Source organism: Mus musculus, chromosome 9, assembly GCF_000001635.26.
Source record: "Mus musculus strain C57BL/6J chromosome 9, GRCm38.p6 C57BL/6J".
Lineage (NCBI taxonomy): Eukaryota > Metazoa > Chordata > Mammalia > Rodentia > Muridae > Mus > Mus musculus.
This window is the reverse complement of record NC_000075.6, coordinates 22,315,079-22,339,335: the sequence shown is the minus strand read 5'-3', so window position 1 is coordinate 22,339,335 and position 24,257 is coordinate 22,315,079. Positions and strand designations below refer to the sequence as shown.

Genomic DNA, 24,257 nt, shown 5'->3' with positions numbered 1-24,257 from the left:
TTGTGTACTGCTGAGTGTTGCTGCTGTAGGCTATACGCAGTCATTCTCTCCAGATGCTCCTGTGCATGCACCCAGAAGTATCTAGGAGTACACTTTAGAATTAGTGGGTGCTAAGGAACTGGTGGATCTTTTCTACTTCAGCTTTAGCATGTGACTCTTTTTCCAGGGTATAGTATTCTCTGTTCATTATTTATCAAGAGCACACTTTGAAATGATTTTACAAATAATGTTCTGCTTTTCTTCGCAGGTACCTTTTTTGTCTCCGTTGGAAGGTCACATCTGTTTAAAAATAAGCTGTCAAGTGAATTCAGCTGTTGAGGAAAAGGGTTTCCTTGTGAGTGCCGGCTCCTGACCTTTGTTGCCCCTTCTTCTGTTTTCCTAAAGCAGGGGTCCTCAACACGTGGGCTTGTCACTTTGGGGGATGAAGAACCCTTTCTCAGGGGTAGTGAGAGAGGAGGCAGGAGCATGCTCAGATTGATCCCGCACAGGATTACACCTGCTTCTTTCTCTTACACTTGAAATAGAAGTGGTAGGTTTCTTCCAACATTTTATTGTGGAAAATGGCAGCTGTCTAAAAATATTGCCATCATTTACAAAGCATATGCACTGGCTTTCTCAGTTCTGTCATTACTCTAGTATGTTTGTTCATAAGACAGAGTCTCTCTTACTTAGCTCTAGCCATTCTAGAACTCCCTATGTAGCTCTGGCTGACCTTGATCACCTGCCTTCCAATTAAAGCATGAGGCAGCATGCCCAGCTTGATCTAGAAATTCTTCAATGCATTTTTGATAGAGACAATCAACCTTTTATTACCTAACTGAAAGATACGATAAAATCATGCAAATATATTTTCACTTAAAAATATCATAGCAGCCGGGCGGTGGTGGCACACGCCTTTAATCCCAGCACTTGGGAGGCAGAGGCAGGCAGATTTCTGAGTTCGAGGCCAGCCTGGTCTACAGAGTGAGTTCCAGGACAGCCAGGGCTACACAGAAACCCTGTCTCAAAAAAACAAAACAAAAAAAACCATAGCATATGGAAACTTTTCCTTAAGTTTCCAATGTCAGCCAGGTGATGCACGCACACCGTTAATCCCAGAGTTTAGGAGGCAGAGGCTCGAGGATCTCCTTGAGTTCAAGGCCAGGCCAGCCTGATTTACAGGAGCAGGAACAGCCAGGGATGTTACACAGAAACACCCTGTCTCAGAGAGAGAGAGAGAGAGAGAGAGAGAGAGAGAGAGAGAGAGAGAGAGAGAGAGAGAGAAATTCTAATATCAGTGTTTTCATTAACTTCCAGACCATATTTGAAGATGTTAGTGGCTTTGGTGCCTGGCACCGAAGATGGTGTGTTCTCTCTGGCAACTGTATCTCTTACTGGACTTACCCAGATGATGAGAGGCGAAAGGTAATTGACACAGCTCAAGTCAGTGGAGAAAGTCCTGCTGGGCTTCTGTGGTGCTTCATGAATGCATGTCCCCTGTCCCCATCCCTTAGCTTCCCTTATGTATGAATTAATGAAAAATAACTGTTGATGTTCTGGCTGTGTGCCCTCCTATAGCTAACAGTAATTATGGATGCATCCATGAATCATCTCCCTTACCCTCCTACTCTGCCCAGCTAGTGCTGGAGACTGAGCCCCAGCCTCGTGTCTGGTATGCCTGCTAGGCTTGCCTAAATCCCCATACTATGAACTTGTCTGATTCAAACAAAAACAAATACTTTTTAATCTGAACTTGTCTTTGATAAGATATTCTGATATCTTTCTAAAGCAATAGACTTACCTATAATGCTTTTAATAGTTACTAAATAGCATTACATTATAGCTCTTTAAAGATTTATTTTTATATTATATGTATAAGTGTGCTGCCTGTATGTATGTCTGTACCACATGTGTGCGTGATGCCCATGGAGGCCAATAGAGGGCATCGATCCCCCTGCTGCTGGAGTACTGATGGTTGTGACCACCATGTGGGTTCTGGGTCTTCTGAAAGAATAGTGAGCACTCTTAACCACTGAGCCCTCTCTCCAGCTCTAAAATTATTATTTTTTTAAATATATTCTAAAACATTTAAGAGATTCAAGAAAGCATTAAAAAAATCATTTGAGTGAGCTCTTCAGTTTAAACTCCCCATAGGATTTTCTCTTCTACCAGAGATACTGTCTGTGGTAAGAGTGTACTGGGCCTTTGTGTTTCTTAGCATTTTAGTTGTGTTCTCATAACTGCACATTGTCAACTGTTACACAAACGATACCATGTATCGACCATTGAGTCAGTGTGGAATGTGCAGTCAGTCTAGGCTGGCGTGTTGCCCTAGTTTGTTCCTTTTCCTCTCCTGTATAGAATTCCATTGTCCAAACATGTCACAGTGAATTGAGTTGTTGTGTTTGTGCATTGCTGCATTTAAATGCAGCCCTGTGGCTTTTGATAAGGCCAATGAGGTTGAAGATAGAGGGCATGAGGAACATGAACTGTAATAGTTCATGGAGCAAGGATGGAAGGTGAAGAAATAGCACAAAGCCTCAGAGAAGGGTATGTGTGGAATGCACAGAGGGTTGTGCAAAACTAACTGTTTTTCTCTGCTACCTAAGGATTTGTGTGATGCTATTGATGTTGCAAATCAGGTTGCAGTTATTGTCAGAGGTGTAAAGAGGAGCTAGGATTTGAGTCACGTAGGTGAAGCAGACTGAATCAGATTCATTAGACATGCTTTTCCTCTCTTGTTAGCGCTATTCATAGTTGAGTCTGTAGATGGGACTGCGTGTGCTCCAAAGGTTCTCCATTCTCACGAACACTTTTGTATCACCAGCTTTTGTCAGTATGAGTGAGACATACATTCTTTGTATTTGTCTTTGTCTTCATTACTAGAGTAGCACCTTGTCTTCTGTGTATGGCCTTTGTGATGGTTTGAATGAGGCGCATATATTTGAATACATGGACTCAGGTTGGTGAAACTGTTTGGGAAGGATTAGGAAGTATGCTGGCTAGTTTTCTTTTAGCTTGATTCAAGCTGAAGTTATCTGAAAAGAGGGAACCTCAGTTGAGGAAATGCCTTTATAAAATCCAGCTGTAGGGCATTTTCTTAATTAGTGATTGATGCAGGAGGGCCCTGCTTATTATGGGTTGTGCCATCCCTGGTGGTCCTGGGTTTATAAGGAAGCAGACTGAGCAAGCCATGATAATAAGCAAGCCAGTAAGCAGTACCCCTCCCTGGCACCTGCTTCAGCTCCTGCCTCCAGGTTCCTGCTCTGTTTGATGAGGAACTGGACGTGTAAGTCAAATCAACCCTTTCCTCCCCTAGTTGTTTGGCCATGGTGTCCCATCACAGCCATAGAAACCCTAACTAGGGCAGGAAGTGTGGCCTTTTGGGGGATGTGTCACTTTGAGGTTTTAAAATCCCATTCCATTCCCAGTTGGTTCTTTCTGCCTCCAACTTGAGGGTCAGATGTAAGTCTTAGCTACTGCTCCAGTGTCATTCCCAGTGCCTGCTGCTGCTGTGCTCCTAGCCATGATAGTCATAGACTCTATGACAATCTGACCCTCAGACCAAGTGGTCTTGGTCGTGCTCTTTGTCACAGCAATAGAAAAGTAACTAAAACAGCCATTTATATCTGTCTTACGTTGATCTCGATCTCTTTTTGGACCAGGGTCTTGCCATGTAACCCAGAGAGTCCTCTAACTTGAGATCCTCCTGATCCTACCTTCTTTTCAAGTCTGGGATCACAAGCATGTACCACTATACCAGGCAGGAGTTTTCTCCAGTCTTTACCCTTTTTGGGGGAGGGGGTGAAATTACTTTCACTAGTCTTTTTGGTTTGACTTCACTTTCTATTGTTAAGGGAATTGGATCTATCAGCTTGTTATATTGCTTGCTTGTACTGCTTTGTCTTAACACCAAAATCAAAGCAAAGACCATCCTTCCTTGCAGTCAGAAAAATTACTTTTTTGCTTTCTGTATTCACTCCAGGTCATGTACTCACATCTGTACTTGGAACTAGGAGCCACAAATGAGAGAGAGAACAGTGTCTGTCTTTCTGGGTCTAGAGAACTTCACTTAGTACATTTTCTTGTTCCATCTGTCTGAAAATCTCTCTCTCTCTCTCTTTTTTTTTTTTACCAGCTGAATAGTATTCCATACTGTGTATGTACCACATTTTCATTATCTATTGATTGGTTGAAGGACATTTACAGTGTCTCCAGTTCCAAACAGGGCTGAGCAGGTATCTGGATAGGACCTCCAGTCCTTTGAGCACATGCCAAGGAGTGTGTGGCTCGGTCTCGTGCCATAGTATCTTCCAGCTTCATCCTTGCTCATCTTTCAGAAAGCACAAGGCTATTTTCATCCAGAACCACCCGTTGTGTATGAGTGCCCCAGTTTTTAATTAATTCATATTTTGATGTTCTTTTGTGTTCTTTCCATATCATAACTATTACGAGTAATCCTGCAATGAGATCTCTTTGACATACTGGTTTTATTTCCAGAGCAATCCCTCTAATTCCTCTAGTGGGGCTGCTGGAGCATATGGTAATTCTATTTAAAAATTTTGAGGAACTTTCTATTATCTAAAGTGAGTTTATCTATATTGTTTTCTAATGATTTACACTGTTTTTGGATGTGTGTGTAGTGTATGTGTGAGTGCATGTTCAATTGTGGAGACATATATGAATATGCACACATAGTCATAATATGATCAATATGGAGTTGTCCTAAAAGTTTCCCTGGGAGCACAGATGTATATTATTGAGCATACACCCAAACCAGGTGGGGCAGGTCAGTCCATTGCCTGTAGTTACTGGATTGTGTTCCTTTGTGTTTGAAAATAATCTGGCTGTTAATAAGTGGTTGATAGGTGGGGAACATTTTCCCATTGTTTAAAGCAAGTATATGTGTGGCCTGGTGCAGGTGAGGGGTCCTAGGTCATTACTAGTTTGCTCAGAGCATTGCTCAGAGAGGAATGTGTACATGTCTTAAGCTAGGTGAAGTCCCAGGCTGCTAAGCTATTTCTGGTGCTTGGCTACTTCATGCTTATTCTTTTCCTGGTTGTTAAACATTTTAAGCTAATGGCTTTTTTACTTTAATTTATAAACTTAAAAACTGCTTAATACATACTGACTTAAATAACCTTGCTTGTTTTCTAATACTTTGTACAATTTATTTTTAAAGAATCCCATAGGAAGGATAAATCTGGCCAATTGTATCAGTCATCAGATAGAACCAGCCAACAGAGAATTTTGTGCAAGACGCAACACTCTGGAATTGATTACTGTCCGACCACAAAGAGAAGACGATCGAGAAACTCTTGTCAGCCAATGTAGAGACACACTCTGTGTCACCAAGTATGTACTGGTACCATGCTTATTTCTGTCAACTGAGTAATTTCTGGCTTTGTTCTTAAGCATATGGAAAATGTCAGTGATGTCATGCCCATCACTAAGTATAAATACCATGGCCAAAAGCAATTTGAGAAAAGGGTTTATTTGGCTTTCTCTTCCATAACACAATCCATCACTGAGGGAAGCCAGGGCAGGGACTCAAGTAGGAACCTGGAGACAGGAATGGAAACAGAAGCCATGGAAGAACTCTGACACTGGCTTGCTCATCATGGCTTGCTCATTATGCTTTCCTGAACCCAGAACACCTGCCCAGGGATAGGGCCCCCCACATCACAGTTACCCTACAGAGTTGCCCACAGGCCAGTCTGATGGTTTCCTATTGAGCTTTCCTTTCCCCAGGTTACCCTATGTCAAGTCAGCAAAGAGACTTCCAACACAAGTGCCCAAGACAAGCTTGAAGTCAGTCTGCAGTTGTGATTAGGGGTGGAGATTTTGCTGGATATAGAGACGGGAATGTGTGAAGTCACTCAATGAGACCTGAAATTCCATCTCAAAAGTGGGGGGGGGGGGGAAGGAAAAGGAAACAAGAGAAAAAGGAAGCACTAAGGACTGTGTGTGATGGTTAGTTAACCTCATTATGAATGGTGGCGCACCATTGTACAGAGAAGCACTTCCTTGCATGGCTATTGGTTTGTATCCAGTTATTGGTAGGCAGCAAGTCTTGGTTCATTGAGGGAGTTATGTTTTCCAAGCAAAGGCATTAGGGGGCTGGTGGTAGGGTGGGGTGCGTGGAATGGGGGGATGGAAGCTGACCTCTGTTTGCCCTTGCAGGAACTGGCTCTCTGCAGATACTAAAGAAGAGCGGGATCTCTGGATGCAGAAACTCAACCAGGTCATTGTTGATATTCGCCTCTGGCAGCCTGATGCATGCTACAAGCCTGTTGGGAAGCCTTAAGCCGAGGAGCTTCTGCACCGTGAGAGACTTTGCTAGCTGTGTCTTCTTAAGAAGACAGTTAGAAGCAGCAGATTTGCAGGTTGTATTCTATGCTTTAAATATAAAAGGGTATGTGCAAATATTCACTACATATTGTGCAGTATTTATATCTTTTCTATGTAAAACTTCACCCAGTTTGTCTTGCATTCGTACATGTTTGACAGTCAAATACTAACAATATTCATGAGAATTGATATCCATGCTAAATATAACATTAAGAGTCTTGTTTTATAGAAACCTCACTAGCCAGTTATTCATGACAAAAACTATTATAATCAAGTTCTGATTTGTCCTTTGGAGCTGTGGGTTTGAAGGTATTAAGGTCTCAAACAGAAACATTTCAGGACATGTTTAGTAAAGAGATGAGAAAAGGCAGCAAACACTAGTTTAAGCTGCTCAGAGCTGCTTTCCGCAGAGCTGTGGGCAGGACACCGTAACATTTGGGCCTGCATAGTCTATGCTGAAGGGTTAAGAGTCACACAGCTAGTGCTCACTCTGACCCTACGTGTGCAGTGTGGGGCACCTTCTCACAGTGCTCAGGCTTTACTAAAGAGTTCTTTCCATATGGCTTAGAGTCCTCATATTAACATTAGCTTTTCTCTTACAATAAGGACAAATGTAAGTTGAAGAGCACGTGCATAAGAGCCTGTACCAAGCTGCTGGGGCTACTCCTTTGCTTCCCAGAGTTCCTGTCTGAGGTCCTTTCATGTTTATCTATGACACTTTCTACAACTCTGTTCTGAGATCACTGAAAAATACAGTAAGCTACGTGTTACCTTTAAAAGCCCAATGCCTCCTTGAAATTTAAAGATATTGAATGCATGGCTTCAGTTTTTAAATAGTTTGTATTTCTTCTCTGACTTAATTATTGATGGTTTCATTTATAAACACTAAGTCTATCACTTGCCATTATATTTCTTACTCATTTAAATGTGGATTTTCTTATGTATATTATAAAAGTATTTTATGACATAAATAAATAATTGTAAATTGTCAAAAGCATCAGTTATTTAAGAAATTCTCTGTGTGATGTATTGCTGTGTATGTCCTGGTTGTGTGGGGGGCATTGTGCTGACACTAGGCCATCCATATCTTCATATCTAGCCCAGTCTCTGTCTTGCTGAATGTTCTTGGGGTTGGTGTTACATGAGCAGGTATGTGAAGGACCCTTTCTGGGGGTTTCAGCAGAATGTGATGATGGGTGCACATTTGAGGAGGTGATGGGTGAGACTGAGTGGTCAGCAGCTAGAACAGGCAGGCGCGAGGTGAAAGGAGCGATGAGGTGGTTCTTTGTACAAGGCTGTTGGCTCACATTTGCAACAGCTGGAGAGCACAAAGACGTTACACAGATATCTTCTCCTGTTCTCAGGCTTCCCTTTGTACTTTTCACAGCATAGACTGTGCAAATAGTCTTTACAGACATGTACAGTCTTCTATATGTAAGTGTCCTGTACACACTGCTTGTTATATAGTACCCCTTAAAGGTTGTCTCAGTTTATATATAAAATTCAGTTTTAGAAGTTTACAATATATGTCATTCCTTTTAATGGTTAATGAAATAATCTAAAAATCACCCGAGTAGAAAAATTCAATTTATATATTTATTTGTGTGTGTGTGTGTGTGTGTATGTGTGAAAGAGAGGCCATGTATGAAAATATGATACAATCCATTACTATGTGTAATATGGTAACAGATACTAATATATTATAAAGCTCCGTTCTTACAGATATCTGTAGATAAAGGTAAACACAAAAGGTTAATATTTATGACATAATAAAAGAATTGATGTGCAAAATATAAAAGACTGGCTGTTATTGAGCATGTATCTATCGTGTAGTGAGGCTATCCTTGGTGTTAATGTGTTATTTTACCAACCTAATGAAACAGTAAACTAACAATTCTGGAACAACATTGCAAGTGACTGACCTATGTAAGCCTGTGTTCTGTTCCAGAATCCACATGTTTCACTATTATACTGTGATAGTTCTCAAATTAATGAGTAAAAGAATATTTAGCCTGGGTAAATAATATTACCAGTACGTGCAAAGTCACAAACAAAAATCCAGAGATCCAGCAAATGTAAAAGTAATAAATTAACAGAAAACAAATATAAATGACCACTCTTAGGATAGAAAGCAGCTTTCTTAATGTAACTGGTTCTGCGTGCTTTGAAAGGTTAATACCTGAGAATCCATAAAGATGCAAAGTCAAATCATCTACAAACCAATAATAAGAAATTAGAAACGCCAGGGCCAAAAAGGGGGAGTGGGTGGGTAGGGGCTTGTGGGGGTGGGTATGGGGGACTTTTGGGATAGCATTGGAAATGTAAACGAGGAAAATAACTAATAAAAAAAAAAAAGAAAGAAGGGGAAAAAAAAAGAAAAGAAATTAGGGCCTTTCTGAGACCTGGTGGTGTATGCTGCAGAGCTCAGGCCAGTCTGCTCCGTCCTGACTCACCTCTGTTCGATTTTGCTGAGGAATAAGTCAGTCAGGAAGCCGCACCTCCGCCATGGCATTTAAAGATACCCAAGTGGCGATTCACCAAATTCGAATCACGCTCACCAGCCGCTCGCTGGAGAAGGTTGGTACGGACTTGATCAGAGGTGCAGAGGAAAAGAATCTGAAAGTGAAAGGACCGGTGTGCACACCTACCAAGACTTTGAGAATCACTGCCAGAAAAACACCTTGTGGTGAAGGTTCCAAGACATGGGATCGTTTCCAGATGAGGATCCACAAGCGACTATGATTTACATAGTCCTACTGAGATTGTTAAGCAGATTTCTTCCATCAGTATTGAGCCAGGAGCTGAGGTTGAAGTCACCATTGCAAATGCCTAACACAACTGAATAAATCGACTTGTTCAATTAAAAAAAAAAAATTGGGATGTGCTGTCCACATGAAAGTGCAGTATACAGTTACATTGACAGTTGATGAAAATATGGAAGGACCACCTTAGTTCTCAATGGGGAAGGGGAGGGATTTGCATTGATACTAGGCTGTACTTCTGGGCTAGCTCATATGGTTTTGAGAATATTTTCATTGTATTGAATATTTGCATTGGATATTTTGTAATGGACTTGGGAAAACTTTAAAAATGAGTCAAGTCAGAATGAAGAATTGAGTAAACAGTGAGCCAAGTGCAGAACTGGCTGTGGGACCGTGTGGTTGGGATGTTGTGGTTATAAAAAGATAAAGAGGTCTATGAATATGTTCTGTGGGGGTGTGGTGAGGTGTGGGGGAAGGAGTGCCTCAACGGGCCCATGCCAAGGCATCCCCCTCCCCTGAGGGACCAGCCACATGACAGTGTAGTATAGAATAGAGCTTATTCAGGGCATAGGGAGGGGAGTTAAGAGGCTAGTAGAGGCAGAGAAAGGCAGAGAGAGGGAGAGAGTAGAGAAGTGGAGGCTGACCATGTCCACGTGGAGAGAGGGGGGAAGGGAGGGGGAATTTAGACAGAGTGCTAACATTCTCCCCATTTTGGTTTAACTAAAAAAGAAAGATTAGAAAGATGTGATGGCAAAGCGGAAATAGGGTCGTTGTGATATCTGGCTGCTTCCTGCTGACACTGGGGTGACGTTGTCTCTCGGGAACCTAGAGGGATGGATGTGGGGATGTTTGCCCAGTCTCAGGAGAGTGGGCTGCTTCCTTGTCCAGGGTCTGTGGAGCCATCTGAGGACGGGTCAGAAGGAACAGGTCCAGGAGAAGCGTCTGTGTCTGAGACAGGAGATGGAGCATCTGGAGGCTGCTTCTCTGGAGCTGTCCTGGATGTAGTGAGCGCCTGGACTTGACAAGATGCTCAAACACAATATATTTATTATAGAGAGAGATTAAGTACTTTTGGAAGAAAGAATTTTTTTTTCTTAAGATGTACATTTGAAACCCAGGGGAATCTCATCCTCTGGAATAGGTTAGGCAGATGTACTTGTCTGGATGGAGCCTATTTGGTCCATGAGAGGCAGATCTGAGTGGGTTTCCTATAGCTTATCAGTTAAATCGATAACATGAGTGTACTGGCTAGTTTTGTGTCAACTTGACACAGCTGGAGTTATCACAGAGAAAGGAGCTTCAGTTGAGGAAATGCCTCCATGAGATCCAACTGTAAGGCATTTTCTCAATTAGTGATCAAGGGGGAAAGGCCCCTTGTGGGTGGTAACACTCTTGGGCTGGTAGTCTTGGTTCTATAAGAGAGCAGGCTGAGCAAGCCAGGGGAAGCAAGCCAGTAAAGAACATCCCTCCATGGCCTCTACATCAGCTCCTGCTTTCTGACCTGCTTGAGTTCCAGTCCTGCCTTTCTTTGGTGATGAACAGCAATGTGGAAGAGTAAGCTAAATAAACCCTTTCCTCCCCAAGTGCTTCTTGGTCATGATGTTTGTGCAGGAATAGGAAGCCTGACTAAGACAGTAGTAAATATATTCAGACAGGATAGGAATGATAACTTTAGGTAACTTTGACAGGTTGTGTAGGTAAAGTATATTTTGTATTAGCAAAGGAATATTTGGCTAGGACTAGAATAAGAAAGCTGGCACAGTGGCATAAGATGGTGGTGACAGAAATGAGTTTGTCCAGGCAGGTTCAGGCCATGACAACAGGCCAGGGGTGTGGGAGCATGGATAGATAAGTGCTTGGGCCGTTTGTGCTGCATAGCCCACATGGCGGAGGCTGGATGGCAGCAGTTCCCGTGGTAGAGGTCTGTGAGTCTCACAGCAGCCAGTAGGTGGCAGTGGTTCTGGGTGGCAGGGCCTTGGCGTTGGTGGCTGTAGCTGCACAGTGGCCCACATATCGCTGGCTGGGGCGTTAAGCCATGGTGGCTGTAGCTGCACAGCAAGGCCGGCAGACCTGTGGCTCCCCGGGCCGGTGGGTTGGGGCAGAACTGTGCAATGGGCCAGTGGCAGTTGAGGCAGAGGCACCGCAGGTCAGGCCTGTGAGTCTGTGCCTTTGAGGGGCGGGGATTCCTACCAGCAGCCAGAAGTCACGGCCCAGAGTCCACAGTGGGCGGGGAAAGGCAGCTCCTGAAAGAGCGTGTCGTAGCAACGTAGTTGGGGTGCACCCCACCGCTAGCCTTTATAAGTCCTAGACAGAGAGGGAAAGAGGAAGGGAGAAAGGGGCTCGCGTGTGCAGGAAAACGGCTTTGGCAGGGGCCAGCAGGTGGTTGTGCACATGGGACAGCAAGTCTCACAGACGGGACCTCTGGCAGGAAGCAACGGGCTTTTCCCACCACGAACTGAGAGTAAAGGAGCAGAGTGGGGAGGACAGCAAGTAGGGTCCCTAACTGGTGTGCAGCAGGCCACGAGTGAGGAAGGCAGAGACCAGCAGAGTGCACGCAGGCTGAGAGAGCCGAGTGCAACTGCCAGTCCGGGTGAGACTGTCGCAGAGAGCAAGAAGAGGGGAAGGGCAGCAGAGTCCCTGGCAGGGGGCCAGAGCCAGACCCGCTTGAACCGGCAGAACCTGCTGCCACAGTGGGAGTGAGAGCCAGCAACTGAGGGCTGGGGCGAGGGGAAAGTCTGAGCTACAGGTCTTTAGCGAGAAAGTGCTAGTTTAGCGGGGATGTAGACATATTATTTTAGACCAAGACGTCCCATTAAATAGGGACAGAGGTGGCGAAGAGTGACCCCTGGGCGAGAGAATAGCATTATTAACTGCTACTACCAGCGTCCTGAGGGCATTAATAACCCGAGAGAGATTCTAGCACAGGCCAGACTGCCAGGTCATCACCTGTGGGCCGGGAGCCAAGGCTCAGAGCCTGTGCTCTTGAGCCAGAGACCAGTTCACCTTGGCTGGGAATTTCTGAGAAAGAAACTGTCTCCAAGGAGAGGGAAATCTCACACAAGGGGCAAAGTCCTAAAATGGGGGTCAGGGCAGCAGAGGCGTAGCTCTGAGCTCAAGAACTCTCCCCCTGGGACCATGACGGGTTTGCTCTGACCAGTGGGGGATGGGGGGGGGAGGGGGTTACCAGTGAGTGTGGATCTCTTGTGGTGGCTGAAATGGGATGCAAACTGCAGAGTTTCTAGATCCAAGTCTCGGCACCAATGCTGTGATTATAAAAAGGTAAAGAAGAATTAAGATATGTTCTATGGGGGTGTGGTGAGGTATGGGGGAAGGGGATGCCTCAGCCGGCCCATGCCAAGGCATCCCCCTCCCGGAAGGACCAGCCACACAACTGGTATTGTATAGAATAGAGTTTATTCAGGGCATGGGGAGGGGAATTAAGAGAGTAGTAGAGGCAAAGAAAGGCAGCGAGAGGGAGAGAGTAGAGAAGTAGAGGCTGGCCATGACCATGTGGAGTGAGGGGAAGGGAAGAACACAGGAGGGCAAGAGAGAAAAAAGCAGGGGTAAGAGAGAGAGGAGGGGCAAGCAGCCCCTTTCATAGTGGGACAGCTGTTGTCAGGTAACTGGGGAGGAGCATACCTGGCTATTGCCAGGTAAGTGTGGGGCAAGTTTAGACAGAATGCTAACAGGGGGGTCTATCTGGAGTTTACAGGCCAAACAGTGAAGGAAGGATGTGTCTGGAAGGAGAAATTGCTGATACGGGGCTGAGAGAACCAAAAGGAAAGGGAACCTCCAAAATACTGATGAAGGGGGGCTGTAGGGCGGGAGGTGAATGTGGGGTGCCGGGTAAGAAAGAGGCATAGACCAGAACTCGGCCGCCACCCTTTACTAAGAACTGGATACCCAGAGTTAGGAGTCATGAGGGCCAAGCAGGTGTGGAAGGCTCTGTAGGCCCTCCTCTTCCAGGTCCATAAAATGGTAGGAACCAGCTTGAGGCAGGGGAATTGCAGTGTGGGAAATTGCACAACTGTTCCATGAGACAGTCAGGGATCACCAACCTCAGCTGGTAAGGAGACTGCAAAGGCCTCTAGTCAGAGATCTCTAATTCCTAAAAGAATTTATACTGTCAAGAGACTAAGCCCTAAGAGGCAATCTACTACCTCTCTGATTTTCATTTTGATAATGGAATTTCACATCAGTCTAAGTGTGTGGTTGCTGAGACAGCCAGTGTGTCAGAGGGCAGCCTGGGCTAGAGACCGAAAGCCTCTGTCAAAAGAGCTAATAAGGATTTTCACAGTTCAACATAATTCATGTAGCTGTAATCTCATCATTTGGGGAAGATTAACACTTCATGTTCCCCATATTTAAATGTTAATTTTTTTGACCAAACTAAAAAGAATTTAAGTACAGTTGCGATTTGACTGTCCCAACATCTATTTAAAAATGACATGGATGGTGATAGAGAGGTGGCTCAGTGGTTAAGAACACATACTGCTCTTGCAGAGTCCTGAGTTCAAGTCGTAACACCCACATGAGGTAGCTCACAACCTATCTCCAGCTCCAGGGGAATCGATCCTCAGGTATGCATAATTGAAAGTGGAAATTTTTATTTTTTTAAATATTTATTTATTTATTATATGTAAGTACACACCAGAAAAGAGGGCATCAGATCTCATTATGGATGGTTATGAGCCACCATGTGGTTGCTGGGATTTGAACTCAGGACCTCTGGAAGAGCAGTCACTGCTCTTAACCGCTGAGCCATCTCTCCAGCCCGAAAGTGGAAACTTTTAAAGTGAATGAGCAAAGCCTATAGACTTACTTGCTCTCCTCTATTCCGTTTTCTCACACAGTTGTATAATAATGTATTTTATTTTTTTGAGTAAAATATATAAGAAACTTTCATATTTTAAATGTTGAAAATTCTATATGGAATTATAGCACTTATTATTAATAATGCTTTTCTACACATTTAAAGTAGTTAAAGAGTAAAACTTGGTGAGAAATGTATCTTGGGCTGGCTCAGCAAGCCAAGGTGCCTGACGGCAACCCTAGCAACCTGAGTTTAATCTGTGGGACCAAGACAGTGGAAGAAGAGAACCCCTCTAGTTGTTCCCTGGCCTCCACACTTGCTCCTGAAGTAGAATATGGTAGAAAAGACCAATTATTAAAAAGTGATTTATTTAGTGATTCACTGTATTGGTTATTGTCAGACATAACTGGAAAGGGCCCAAAGCCTTTGTAAAAGGGAGACATGGAACGGAGTGGTGGTGGTACACACTTTCAATTCCACTACTTGTGAGGCATAGGAGGGCAGATCTCTGTGAGTTTGAGACTAGCCCAGTCTACAGAGCTTGTTGGAGGATAGACAGTCAAGGGCTACACAAAGAAACCCTGTCTAGAAGGAAAATCAAAACAACAAAAAAAGGGAAGAAAGAGTGGAAACTAAATGGGTCATTGCCCATAATAGCCTAACCGCAAAAGCTTACACCTGCCTGCTGTAACATGTGCCTTGAAGAATCACATGTAACCTTAACTAGTGGTTGTAGATTCTCCTCCAAAAACCATGGTTTCACCAGCACTTAGTAGTTAGCTAGGTTTCCAGTACAAGTGAAGGTATCCTTGTCAAAGAGTTGTGTGTACAATTACACAGCCATTGGTTGCCATCAAGGTATATGTGCCACTACTGCGCCCTCAGGATTCTTGCGCCATGTTAGCCATTGCTGTGGGTCATGGGCATACCTGGGTAAAACTGTTGGTTGCCTCCCTGTTTTGGAAGTTTGCATGGCACCTCCTGGTACTATGAATGCTGGTCTTCAGGAAGGGGACCTTGAGGTCAGTTCTAGCTCATAGACCACCACGCCCAGCTTGTATATAGCTTTTATGATATTGAGACATGTTCCATCTAGCCATACATTCTCTAGGATTCCTATCATAAAAGCATAATCCTTAACAACAATGGATAAATATTTGTCCTTATACCCTGTCCTAGTTAGGTTAGAGTTTATTTGCTTTGACGAGACACCATGACCGTGGCAAATTCTATAAAGGCAAACATTTGATTGGGGCTGGCTTAAATTTTCAGAGGTTCATTCCATTATCATCATGGCAGGAAGCAGAGGAGTGTACAGGCAAACCGTACTGAAGCAGCCAAGGGTTCCACATCTTGATCCAAAGGCGGGCATAAAGAAGAGGATCTTCAGGCAGCCAAGAGGATGCTCTCTTCTGTACTGGGTGGAACCTGAGCATAGGAGTCCTCAAAGCCCACACATACAATGACACACTTCCTCCAACAAGGCCACACCTTCTGATAGTGCCAATCTCATGTGCCAAGCATATTCAAACCACCACATTCCACTCCCAGACCCCCATAGGCGTGTTCAAACACATGAGTCTATGGGGGCCACCCTAGCCATAACATAACACAAAATACATTTAGTCCAATTCCAAATGTCCCGATAGTCTGTCAAAATCTCAACAATATTTAAAAGGCCAAAGATCAAAGTTTCTCCTGATACTCATGTGTAATCCTCTATAAAATCAAAATTAAAAGGCAGATCACGGCCTTCCAGCATCACAGGATGTACATTAGACTCCAATATCATAGTAAGGAAATGCTGGACCAAGGCCTGGCAGAAAACCATGTAGGTGAACTCCAAACTCTGCATCTCCATGTCCAATGCCAAACTGCTCTGCAGATTTCTAATACTTTCATCTTTGTTGACTGCAACAAACTTCTTTCTCTTGGGCTGGTTCCACTTCTTGTTAGCAGCTTTCCTTGGCAGGTATCCCATGACTTCGGCATCTTCATCACTATGGGGTATCCAAGGCAACTTTAACTATACAGTTTCTTGTCCAATATCTGGGACACATGATCTTCTGGGATTCTCCAAAGGGCTTGGGTTACTTTTCCAGCTCTGCCCACTGACGCACTCTGGGCTCTGGTAGACTCTATTGCACAGCTGCTGCTGTTCTTGGTAGTCATCCCATGGTACACTGGGGAATTCTGCTACAACTATGTTCCACCAGTACCCTCTTAGGCTCTCTTCAAGGTACTAAGCCTCAATTTCTTTGCATGACCCCCCATCAAGCCTTCAACTGCCTCTGAAGCTATACCTTCCCCAATGGCCTTCTCTGACCTCTCACGGTGCCGAGCCTCAGCTGCTCTCGGTGATCCCTCCATGCCTTCAAACCAGGATTACTTGGACGCTTCTTAGATATCACCAAGTCCAGGTGTGAGCACAGTGTCTATCTCTCTAACACAGCTGCTTTGTTTTCTCAAAAAAGCACGTCCCAAATTTTAGCTCAGTGGTTGTCTTAGTTAGGATTTCACTGCTGTGAACAGACACCATGATCAAGACAAGTCTTATAAAGAGAACATTTAATTGAGGCTTGCTTGCAGGTTCAAAGGTTCTGTCCATTGCCATCAAGGTGGGGGCATGGCAACATCCAGGCAGGCAAGGTACAGGAGGAGCTGAGAGTTCTACATCTTCATCTGAAGGCTGCTAGTGGAAGACTGATTTCCAAGAAGCTAGGATTGTTGGGCCCCATTTGGCCCTGGTTTGGGCCTTGAAGACAAACCCCAGCCTGGCTCGAGTTTCTGCAGCTTTGTGGGAGAGCCTAAGCCTGGCTCGAGTTTTGAGACCTGTCTCAGTCACTTCCATATCAAGATGACTCAGCAAGTCCTGTTTGGCCCTGCCTCTGCCCCACCACTGCTGATGTAGAGCTTTGCCATTGGCCCTGTCAGTCACTCCACACCCTCCATCACCCTTCCCTGCCTCCTAAGTCATCTTACCCCACCAAAAATCCTCCTCCCTATGTTCCAAATTTATATAAGTGAGAGGCTGATGCCATAACGTTGAGTTCCTGTTTTGACAAGATTCCTGGCTTGGTTGTGCTTCTTTTGGGCCGTCGACACTGGCCATCCTGCTCAGCCCTGGAGAGACCCTGGTGGGACTGGGACCTCTCTCCTCTTGCCTGGACCTGCCAGCAAGGAGCTGGCATAAGGTGATGGTCTTAAAGTCCACACCCACAGTACCGTACACACCTATTCCAAAAGACCCCCACTGTCTAATAGTGCCACTCCCTGGCATATACTTGGTGCTGGTCTCTTTTTAATCACTACTAATTTCTTAGCTCCAGCTAACCAGCACCAATTGTCACAGTAATTCCTCCTGCTCGTGACTCTAAAGCCAGAGCTCTGTGGCCAAACCTGCAAAGTTCTGCTACTTGCTGGGGCTGGAAGTGGCCCCCTTGTTCTAGACATCAGCTTTCTTGTTTCTAGCTCCTTCACTGCCTAAGCTTGATTGTTCTGGTATTTGCTGTGTAGACTGACCTTGAACTCAAAAGATCTGCATGACCATATCAGAAACACTATCACACGCAAAATCATAGATTTATCCAATGCAGTAATTATGGGTGATTTCAATACCTTACTCTCACCAATAGAAAGGTTGTCTAGAAAAAAAACAAATGCCGGGCAGTGGTGGTGCACGCCTTTAATCCCAGCATTTAGGAGGCAGGGGCAGGAGGATTTCTGAGTTCGAGGCCAGCCTGGTCTACAGGACAGCCAGGGCTCTACAGAGAAACCCTGTTTCGAAAAAGAAAGGAAGGAAGGAAGGAAGGAAGGAAGGAAGGAAGGAAGGAAGGAAGGAAGGAAGGAAGGAAGGAGAAAACAAACAAGCAGAGAAACCCTGGAATTAAATAACATCCTAAATCAAGTGGATCTAAGAGAGAGCTACAGAATCTTCTACCTTAACACTAAAGCACGGAGCAGTGTGAGGAAGCAGCGAGGACGACCCCCGGACGAAGCAAACCCGCGCGCCGCTGTATTCCGTGCTCAGCGCCGACGTCCCCTGCCGCCACCATGCCCAAAAGAAAGGCTGAAGGGGATGCTAAAGGAGACAAAACCAAGGTGAAGGACGAGCCACAGAGAAGATCTGCGAGGTTGTCTGCTAAACCTGCTCCTCCAAAGCCAGAGCCCAAACCTAAAAAGGCCCCTGCGAAGAAGGGAGAGAAGGTACCCAAGGGGAAGAAGGGGAAAGCTGACGCCGGGAAGGATGCGAATAATCCTGCAGAAAATGGAGATGCCAAAACAGACCAGGCACAGAAAGCTGAAGGTGCTGGAGATGCCAAGTGATGTGTGTACATTTTTGATAACTGTGTACTTCTGGTGACTGTACAGTTTGAAATACTATTTTTTATCAAGTTTTATAAAAATGCAGAATTTCGTTTTACTTTTTTTTTTTTTAAGCTATATTGTTAGCACACAGAACACTTCATTACTGGGTGGGGGAAGGATCATGTGTCAGTAACAAAATCTCTCCCAAGCTGGATTGAGGACAGAAAACCTCTTTCCCTGATAATTTTGGAAGGCTCCTGTTGGCTCCCAGGAGAGAGATCCTGGTCTTGACCTAGGTGGCCACCAAGGCACAACAATGCCTTGTGGTCTGGGAAAACTATAAATTCACTTTTATATCCTCTTCCCCCTGTACTATCAACATAGACTTAATTCCCTTAAAAACCAGAGACCTGTTGGAACCTGGCCCCCAAAATTGGTTTCCCAGTCCATTGAGTGATGGGGACTTTGCAGTGACTTCATTGAGTGTTCTCAGAAGAGCACTGGTTCCTTTTATAAAAGATTGTGGATCTTCAGATTGATAATTCTGCCTAAAAGTCAGGGTCGGCTTGTGAAAAGTTGTTAAAACAACATCCTTAATGTGAAATGTCAACCCTCACTCTAAGCTACTTCCCCCTTTTCAAAGCATTGAATGAAGACTTCATTGGGTTTTATAGTGGCTTTCTGATTTTGGTAGTCTATACAAGAAGGGAATTTGGAAGTTCTTGTATATTGTTGATTGTCTGCCCATGTCCTGCCTGAAATACCATGATTGTTTATTAAAAGAATCTTTAATAAAGCTGGTTACAGTTAGGCTTGGAAAAAAAAAAAACACTAAAGCACACACATTTTTCTCCAAAATCAGCCATATATTAAGACACAAAGCAAGACTCAATAAATATAGAATGATAGAAGTAACATCATGCATTCTATCTAGCCACAGTGGAATAAAGGTATAGACCAACAGCCATAAAAACCTAGAGAATGGGCTGGTGAGATGGCTCAGTGGGTAAGAGCACCCGACTGCTCTTCCGAAGGTCCGGAGTTCAAATCCCAGCAACCACATGGTGGCTCACAACCATCTGTAACAAGATCTGATGCCCTCTTCTGGAGTGTCTGAAAACAGCTACAGTGTACTTACATATAATAAATAAATAAATCTTTAAAAAAAAAAAAAAACCTAGAGAATGTGTTCGGGGAGACAAGAAACACATTTTAAATGATAATTGGATCAAAGAATAAATCAAGAATGAAATGTTAAAAGTCCTAGAAATGAATGAAAATAAAACCAGAACATACCAAAATCTATGGGACATAATGAAGGCAGTCTTAAGTGGCAAGATTAATGGTTAAGTGTCTACATCCAAAAATTTGAGAGGTCTCAAATTAATAAATAATGCACTTGAAGTTGATACACTAAATCTCATAGAATAGAAAGTGGGAAATACCCTTGAATGCATGGGTACAGGAGATGATGTTCTGAACATAACACCAATGGCTCAGGCTTTAGGATCAACAATTAATACATGGGACCTCATGAAACTGAAAAGCTTCTGTTAGGCAAAGGACACTGCCAGTAAGACAAAAGGCAGCCTTCAGATTACGAAAGGACCTTCACCAACCCTACATCTGACAGAGGGCTAATATCCAAAATTTACGAAGAACTCAAGAAGTTAAACATCAACAACCAAATAACCCAATTTTAAAAATGGGGCAGAGAGCTAAACAGAGAATTCACAAGATAGGAATCTTGAATGGCCAAGAAGCACTTAAAGATTCAAAGTACTTAGTCATCAGGGAAAAGCAAATCAAAACAACTCTGAGATAGGTCTTACACTGTGGTCAGAATGGCTAAGATAAAAAACTCAAGTGATAGCTTTCAAGGAGGTGGAGCAAGGGGAACACTCCTCTATTGCTGGTGGGAGTGCAAACTTGTACAACACTTTTGGAAATCAATTTGGAGTTTTCTCAGACAACTTGGAATAGTTCTACCTCAAGACCCAGCTATCCCACTCCTGGGCATATACTAAGATGCTCCACCATCCCACAAAGACACTTAGTCAGCTGTGTTCTTAGCGGCTTTATTCCTAATAGCAAGAAACTGGAAACAGCCTAGATGTCCCTCAGCTGAAGAATGGATAAAGAGAATGTGGTACATCTACACAATGGAGTACTATTCAGCTATTAAAAACCAAAACATCAGCCAGGCAGTGGTGGTGCACGCCTTTAATTCCAGCACTTGCGAGGCAGAGGCAGGTGGATTTCTGAGTTCAAGGCCAGCCTGGTCTACAGAATGAGTTTCAGGACAGCTAGGGTTATACAGAGAAACATTTTCTTGAAAACCTAAAAATAAAAAACAAAAACAAAAACAAAACAAAACAACAATACATCATGAATTTTGCAGGCAAATGGATGGATCTTGAGAATATCACCCTAAGTGAGATAACCTCATCCCCAAAGGACATGCATGGTATGTATCCACTTTATAAGTGGATATTAGCTATAAAATACAGGATTTCCAAGCTACACTCCACAGGCCGAAGGAGGCTGGACAGGAAGGAGGGCACAAGCAAGGATACTTGAGTCTCACTTGGAAAGGGGAATGGAATGGTTGAGGAAGGCAGATGGAGAATGAATGTAAATCTGCAACTGACGGGGAGGTAAGGAGGATCTTAAAGAAATGTTCAAAGAGGCAGGGACCTGGGATAAGAGAGGCACCCTAGAATCAGAGGGGGTGACCTTAGCTGTGACTCACAAAATTGGGGATATGGAGCCTGGGGAGGCTGCCTCCTGTGTCTAGGCAGGAACCTCAGGGGAGTGATAGGAACATCAGCCACCCACAAAAGTTTTGACCCAAAACTTGACCTGTGTTTAAGAAATGCAGGGATTGGGGATGGAGTAGAGACTGAGGGGATAGTCAACCAATGGCCCAACTTGAGACCCATCCCATGGGCAAGCACTGTGTGACCTTAGAGAACATAAGATGACTGCTGAAAGACCTTGCTAGGATTGCACACTGGGGACCTTCCACTAAAAGGTTGTGACCCCGCTTCCTGGAATGACCCAGCAATACAAGCTTTACAAGGACGCCCTGACAGCAAGGCAGGTGCAGATAATGACTAAGATTGTTTCAGTTCCCTCTTCTGGTGACTAAGACCTCACCTCACCTCACCTCACCTCACCTCACCTCACCTCACCTCACGGGGCCATCAATGCTGCTTAGGAACTTTGGGAAGGCCATGAAACACTTGCCCCTCTGGATGTGCAGCTTAATTACCATTTCGAAAAGGGGGGATGAAAAGGTCAGTGCGGGCCACCAATGGACTTAAACCAACTCATACTGTTACCAAAGTCTGCCCTTAAACTGTATAAAAAGTGTGAGCTTAAGATGTTCAGGGTCATTCGCCTCTGCCCCATTGCAGGATGGCTCCAGCACGCTGGATCAATAAACCTCTTGCTGTTGCATCGATCTCTGTCTCTGTGTGTCTGTGAGTGGGACATCCCAGAATAAGGCTCTTCAGGTCTTACACCACCAATTCCTGACACTATTAATGATATTCTGTTATGCTGGCAGACAGAAACCTATCATGGCTGTCCTTTGAGAGGCTCCACCCAGCAGCTGACTCAGACAGAAGCAGACATCCACAGCTAAACAGTGGATGGAGCTTGGGAATGCCTATGAAAGAATAGGAGGAATGATTTCAGGTCCCAAAGAGGATAGGAACTCCACAAAAAGACCAACAGAGTCAACTAATCTGGACCTTTGGGGTTCTCAGAGTCTGAAGCATCAACCAAAGAGCATGCACAACCTAGACCTAGGCCTCCCCCCATATATATATAGCAGATGTGCAGCTTGGTCTTCATGTGGGTCCCAAACAACTGGAGCAGGGGCTATCCCAAAAGCTGTTGCAGTATGTGAGATATGGTTTTCTAGCTGAGAGGAAGCGCCTAGCTTCACAGAGACCTGAAGTGCGAGGGTGGGAGGGAAACCCAGGCCCCATCCACTCAAGAGGAGAAGGGGTGACTAAGAGGAGGGCAGTATGTGGGATGTACAGTAAAAAAGTAAATAAAGCCGGGCATGGTGGCGCACGCCTTTAATCCCAGCACTTGGGAGGCAGAGGCAGGCGGATTTCTGAGTTCAAGGCCAGCCTGGTCTACAGAGTGAGTTCCAGGACAGCCAGGGCTACACAGAAAAACCCTGTCTTGAAAACCCAAAAAAGGGCCCCCAATGGAGGAGCTCGAGAAAGTACCCAAGGAGCTGAAGGGATCTGCAATCCTATAGATGGAACAACAATATGAACTAACCAATACCCCCCCCCAGCTTGTGTCTCTAGCTGCATATGCATCAGAAGATGGCCTAGTCGGCCATCAGTGGAAAGAGAGGTCCATTGGTCGTGCAAACTTTATATGCCTCAATACAGGGGAACACCAGGGCCAAGAAGTGGGAGTGAGTGGGTGGGGGAGCGTGTGGGGGACTTTTGGGATAGCATTGGAAATGTAAATGAAATAAATACTCAATTTTTTTTTTAAAAAGCACTTGAAGTCCTTGTAAAAGAAGAGAAACAACACTACAAAAAAGCAGATGGGAAAAGATAATACAAATGAGGTAAGGACTGGAACCAATGAAACAGAAATGAAGAGAAGAAAATATACAAAGAATCAAACAAAATTGGTTCTTTGAAAAGATTAACAAGATTGACAAGTCTTTAGCTGAAACCTTCCCCCAATATGAAGCAGGCTGAGCCAGACCTTGACTTTGCTGCCACTAAGAAGATCACCTAGGGTGGAGCCTGCCTCCCTAGATCACTCTATTGTTCAGCCACTGTCGCTGCTACCTGCTGGGAGTCTGCCTAGCTATTCCGGAGACTACACCCTATCCTGCAAGTGATCACCTGCAGCTGGGCTTCAAGGATGAATTGGCTGGAATGGGCCTCCCCCGCTCCTTTATAAAGTGCATCCGCCATTAAACATTTGAACCTTGAGCAGACTAGCATGTCTTGGTTCCATTATTTCTAGACCCGCCTAGGTTCCCTCTTTTCTTTCAGCTCCAGTTTGCCTCCCAGGCTCAAACCTGAACATGAGAGCCGCAGGCCGGCCCCAACATTTAGCCAAATTACACAAAAGGAAGAGAGGACCTAAATTCATAAAATTATAGATAACAGGGAGACATTACAACAGACACAAAGAAATGAAGAGGGTCATCAGGGCATACGTTAAAAATCTATATCCTGGGCTGGCGAGATGGCTCAGCGGGTAAGAGCACTGATTGCTCTACCAAAGGTCCTGAGTTCAAATCCCGAAACCACATGGTGGCTCACAACCACCTGGAATGAGATCTGACGCCCTCTTCTGGTGCGTCTGAAGATAGCTACAGTGTACAATAATAAAGAAATTATTATACAGTGTATAATAATAAATAAATCTTTTTTTAAAATCTATATCCTATCATACTGGAATATATAGAAGAACTGGATGAAGTTTATATGGAATCACAAAAGAACAGGGAGAGAAGGCAAAACATTGTTTCACATAAAAATACTTTAAAAATTAAAAATAAAAATGAAATTTAGAAGCAAATGGGTGGAGTTTGAAACCTTCATTCTTTTTTTTTTTTTTTTTTTTTTTTTTGGTTTTTTGAGACAGGGTTTCTCTGTATAGCCCCCCATGGCTGTCCTGGAACTCACTCTGTAGACCAGGCTGGCCTCGAACTCAGAAATCCTCCTGCCTCTGCCTCCCAAGTGCTGGGATTAAAGGCGTGCGCCACCACGTCCGGCTGAAACCTTCATTCTTAATGAGGTAACCAAGACCTAGGAAACCAAACACTATATGTTTTCTCTCATTCGTGGATTTGAATCTTCAAATATGTGTTCAGTTTGGTATAGCCAAATGGAGGATAGGAAGTTAGTCATTGGCCAAGGGGGCGATATCAAGGAAAGGATGATATAATGAAGGGGTAAAAAAGGTTAAGGGGGAATGATGGTATAGGAAGTTTTGTTTAATGGCAAAGGATTAGGAGGGCAGAGCAGTTGAGAGAATACAGAGAGGGA

General features: G+C 44.3%; 1 protein-coding gene and 2 pseudogenes across 5 annotated transcripts in view; all 3 read left to right on the top strand.

Moving 5' to 3' along the window:
* The window catches only part of Anln (anillin, actin binding protein), a 57,998-nt gene extending 49,876 nt beyond the window's left edge, over positions 1–8,122 (top strand). Inside the window, exons 21-24 of one of the 4 annotated variants that reach the window (NM_028390.3) lie at positions 248–334; positions 1,297–1,404; positions 5,162–5,334; positions 6,163–8,122. In NM_028390.3, the coding sequence (NP_082666.2) occupies positions 248–334; positions 1,297–1,404; positions 5,162–5,334; positions 6,163–6,286 (492 nt within the window). In that variant the 3' untranslated portion in view covers positions 6,287–8,122. Of the gene's footprint in view, positions 1–247; positions 335–387; positions 892–1,296; positions 1,405–5,161; positions 5,335–6,162 lie in introns of those variants that run through there. The other 3 variants (XM_011242594.1, XM_006510581.4, XM_006510582.4) reach the window with 3 other exon arrangements.
* A 523-nt stretch (positions 8,123–8,645) lies between these two features.
* Positions 8,646–9,204, top strand: Gm6607 (predicted gene 6607; annotated as a pseudogene). Its single transcript, NR_033622.2, has one exon. The product of NR_033622.2 is annotated as a predicted gene 6607 (transcript).
* Gm10182 (predicted pseudogene 10182) lies at positions 17,863–19,032 on the top strand (annotated as a pseudogene).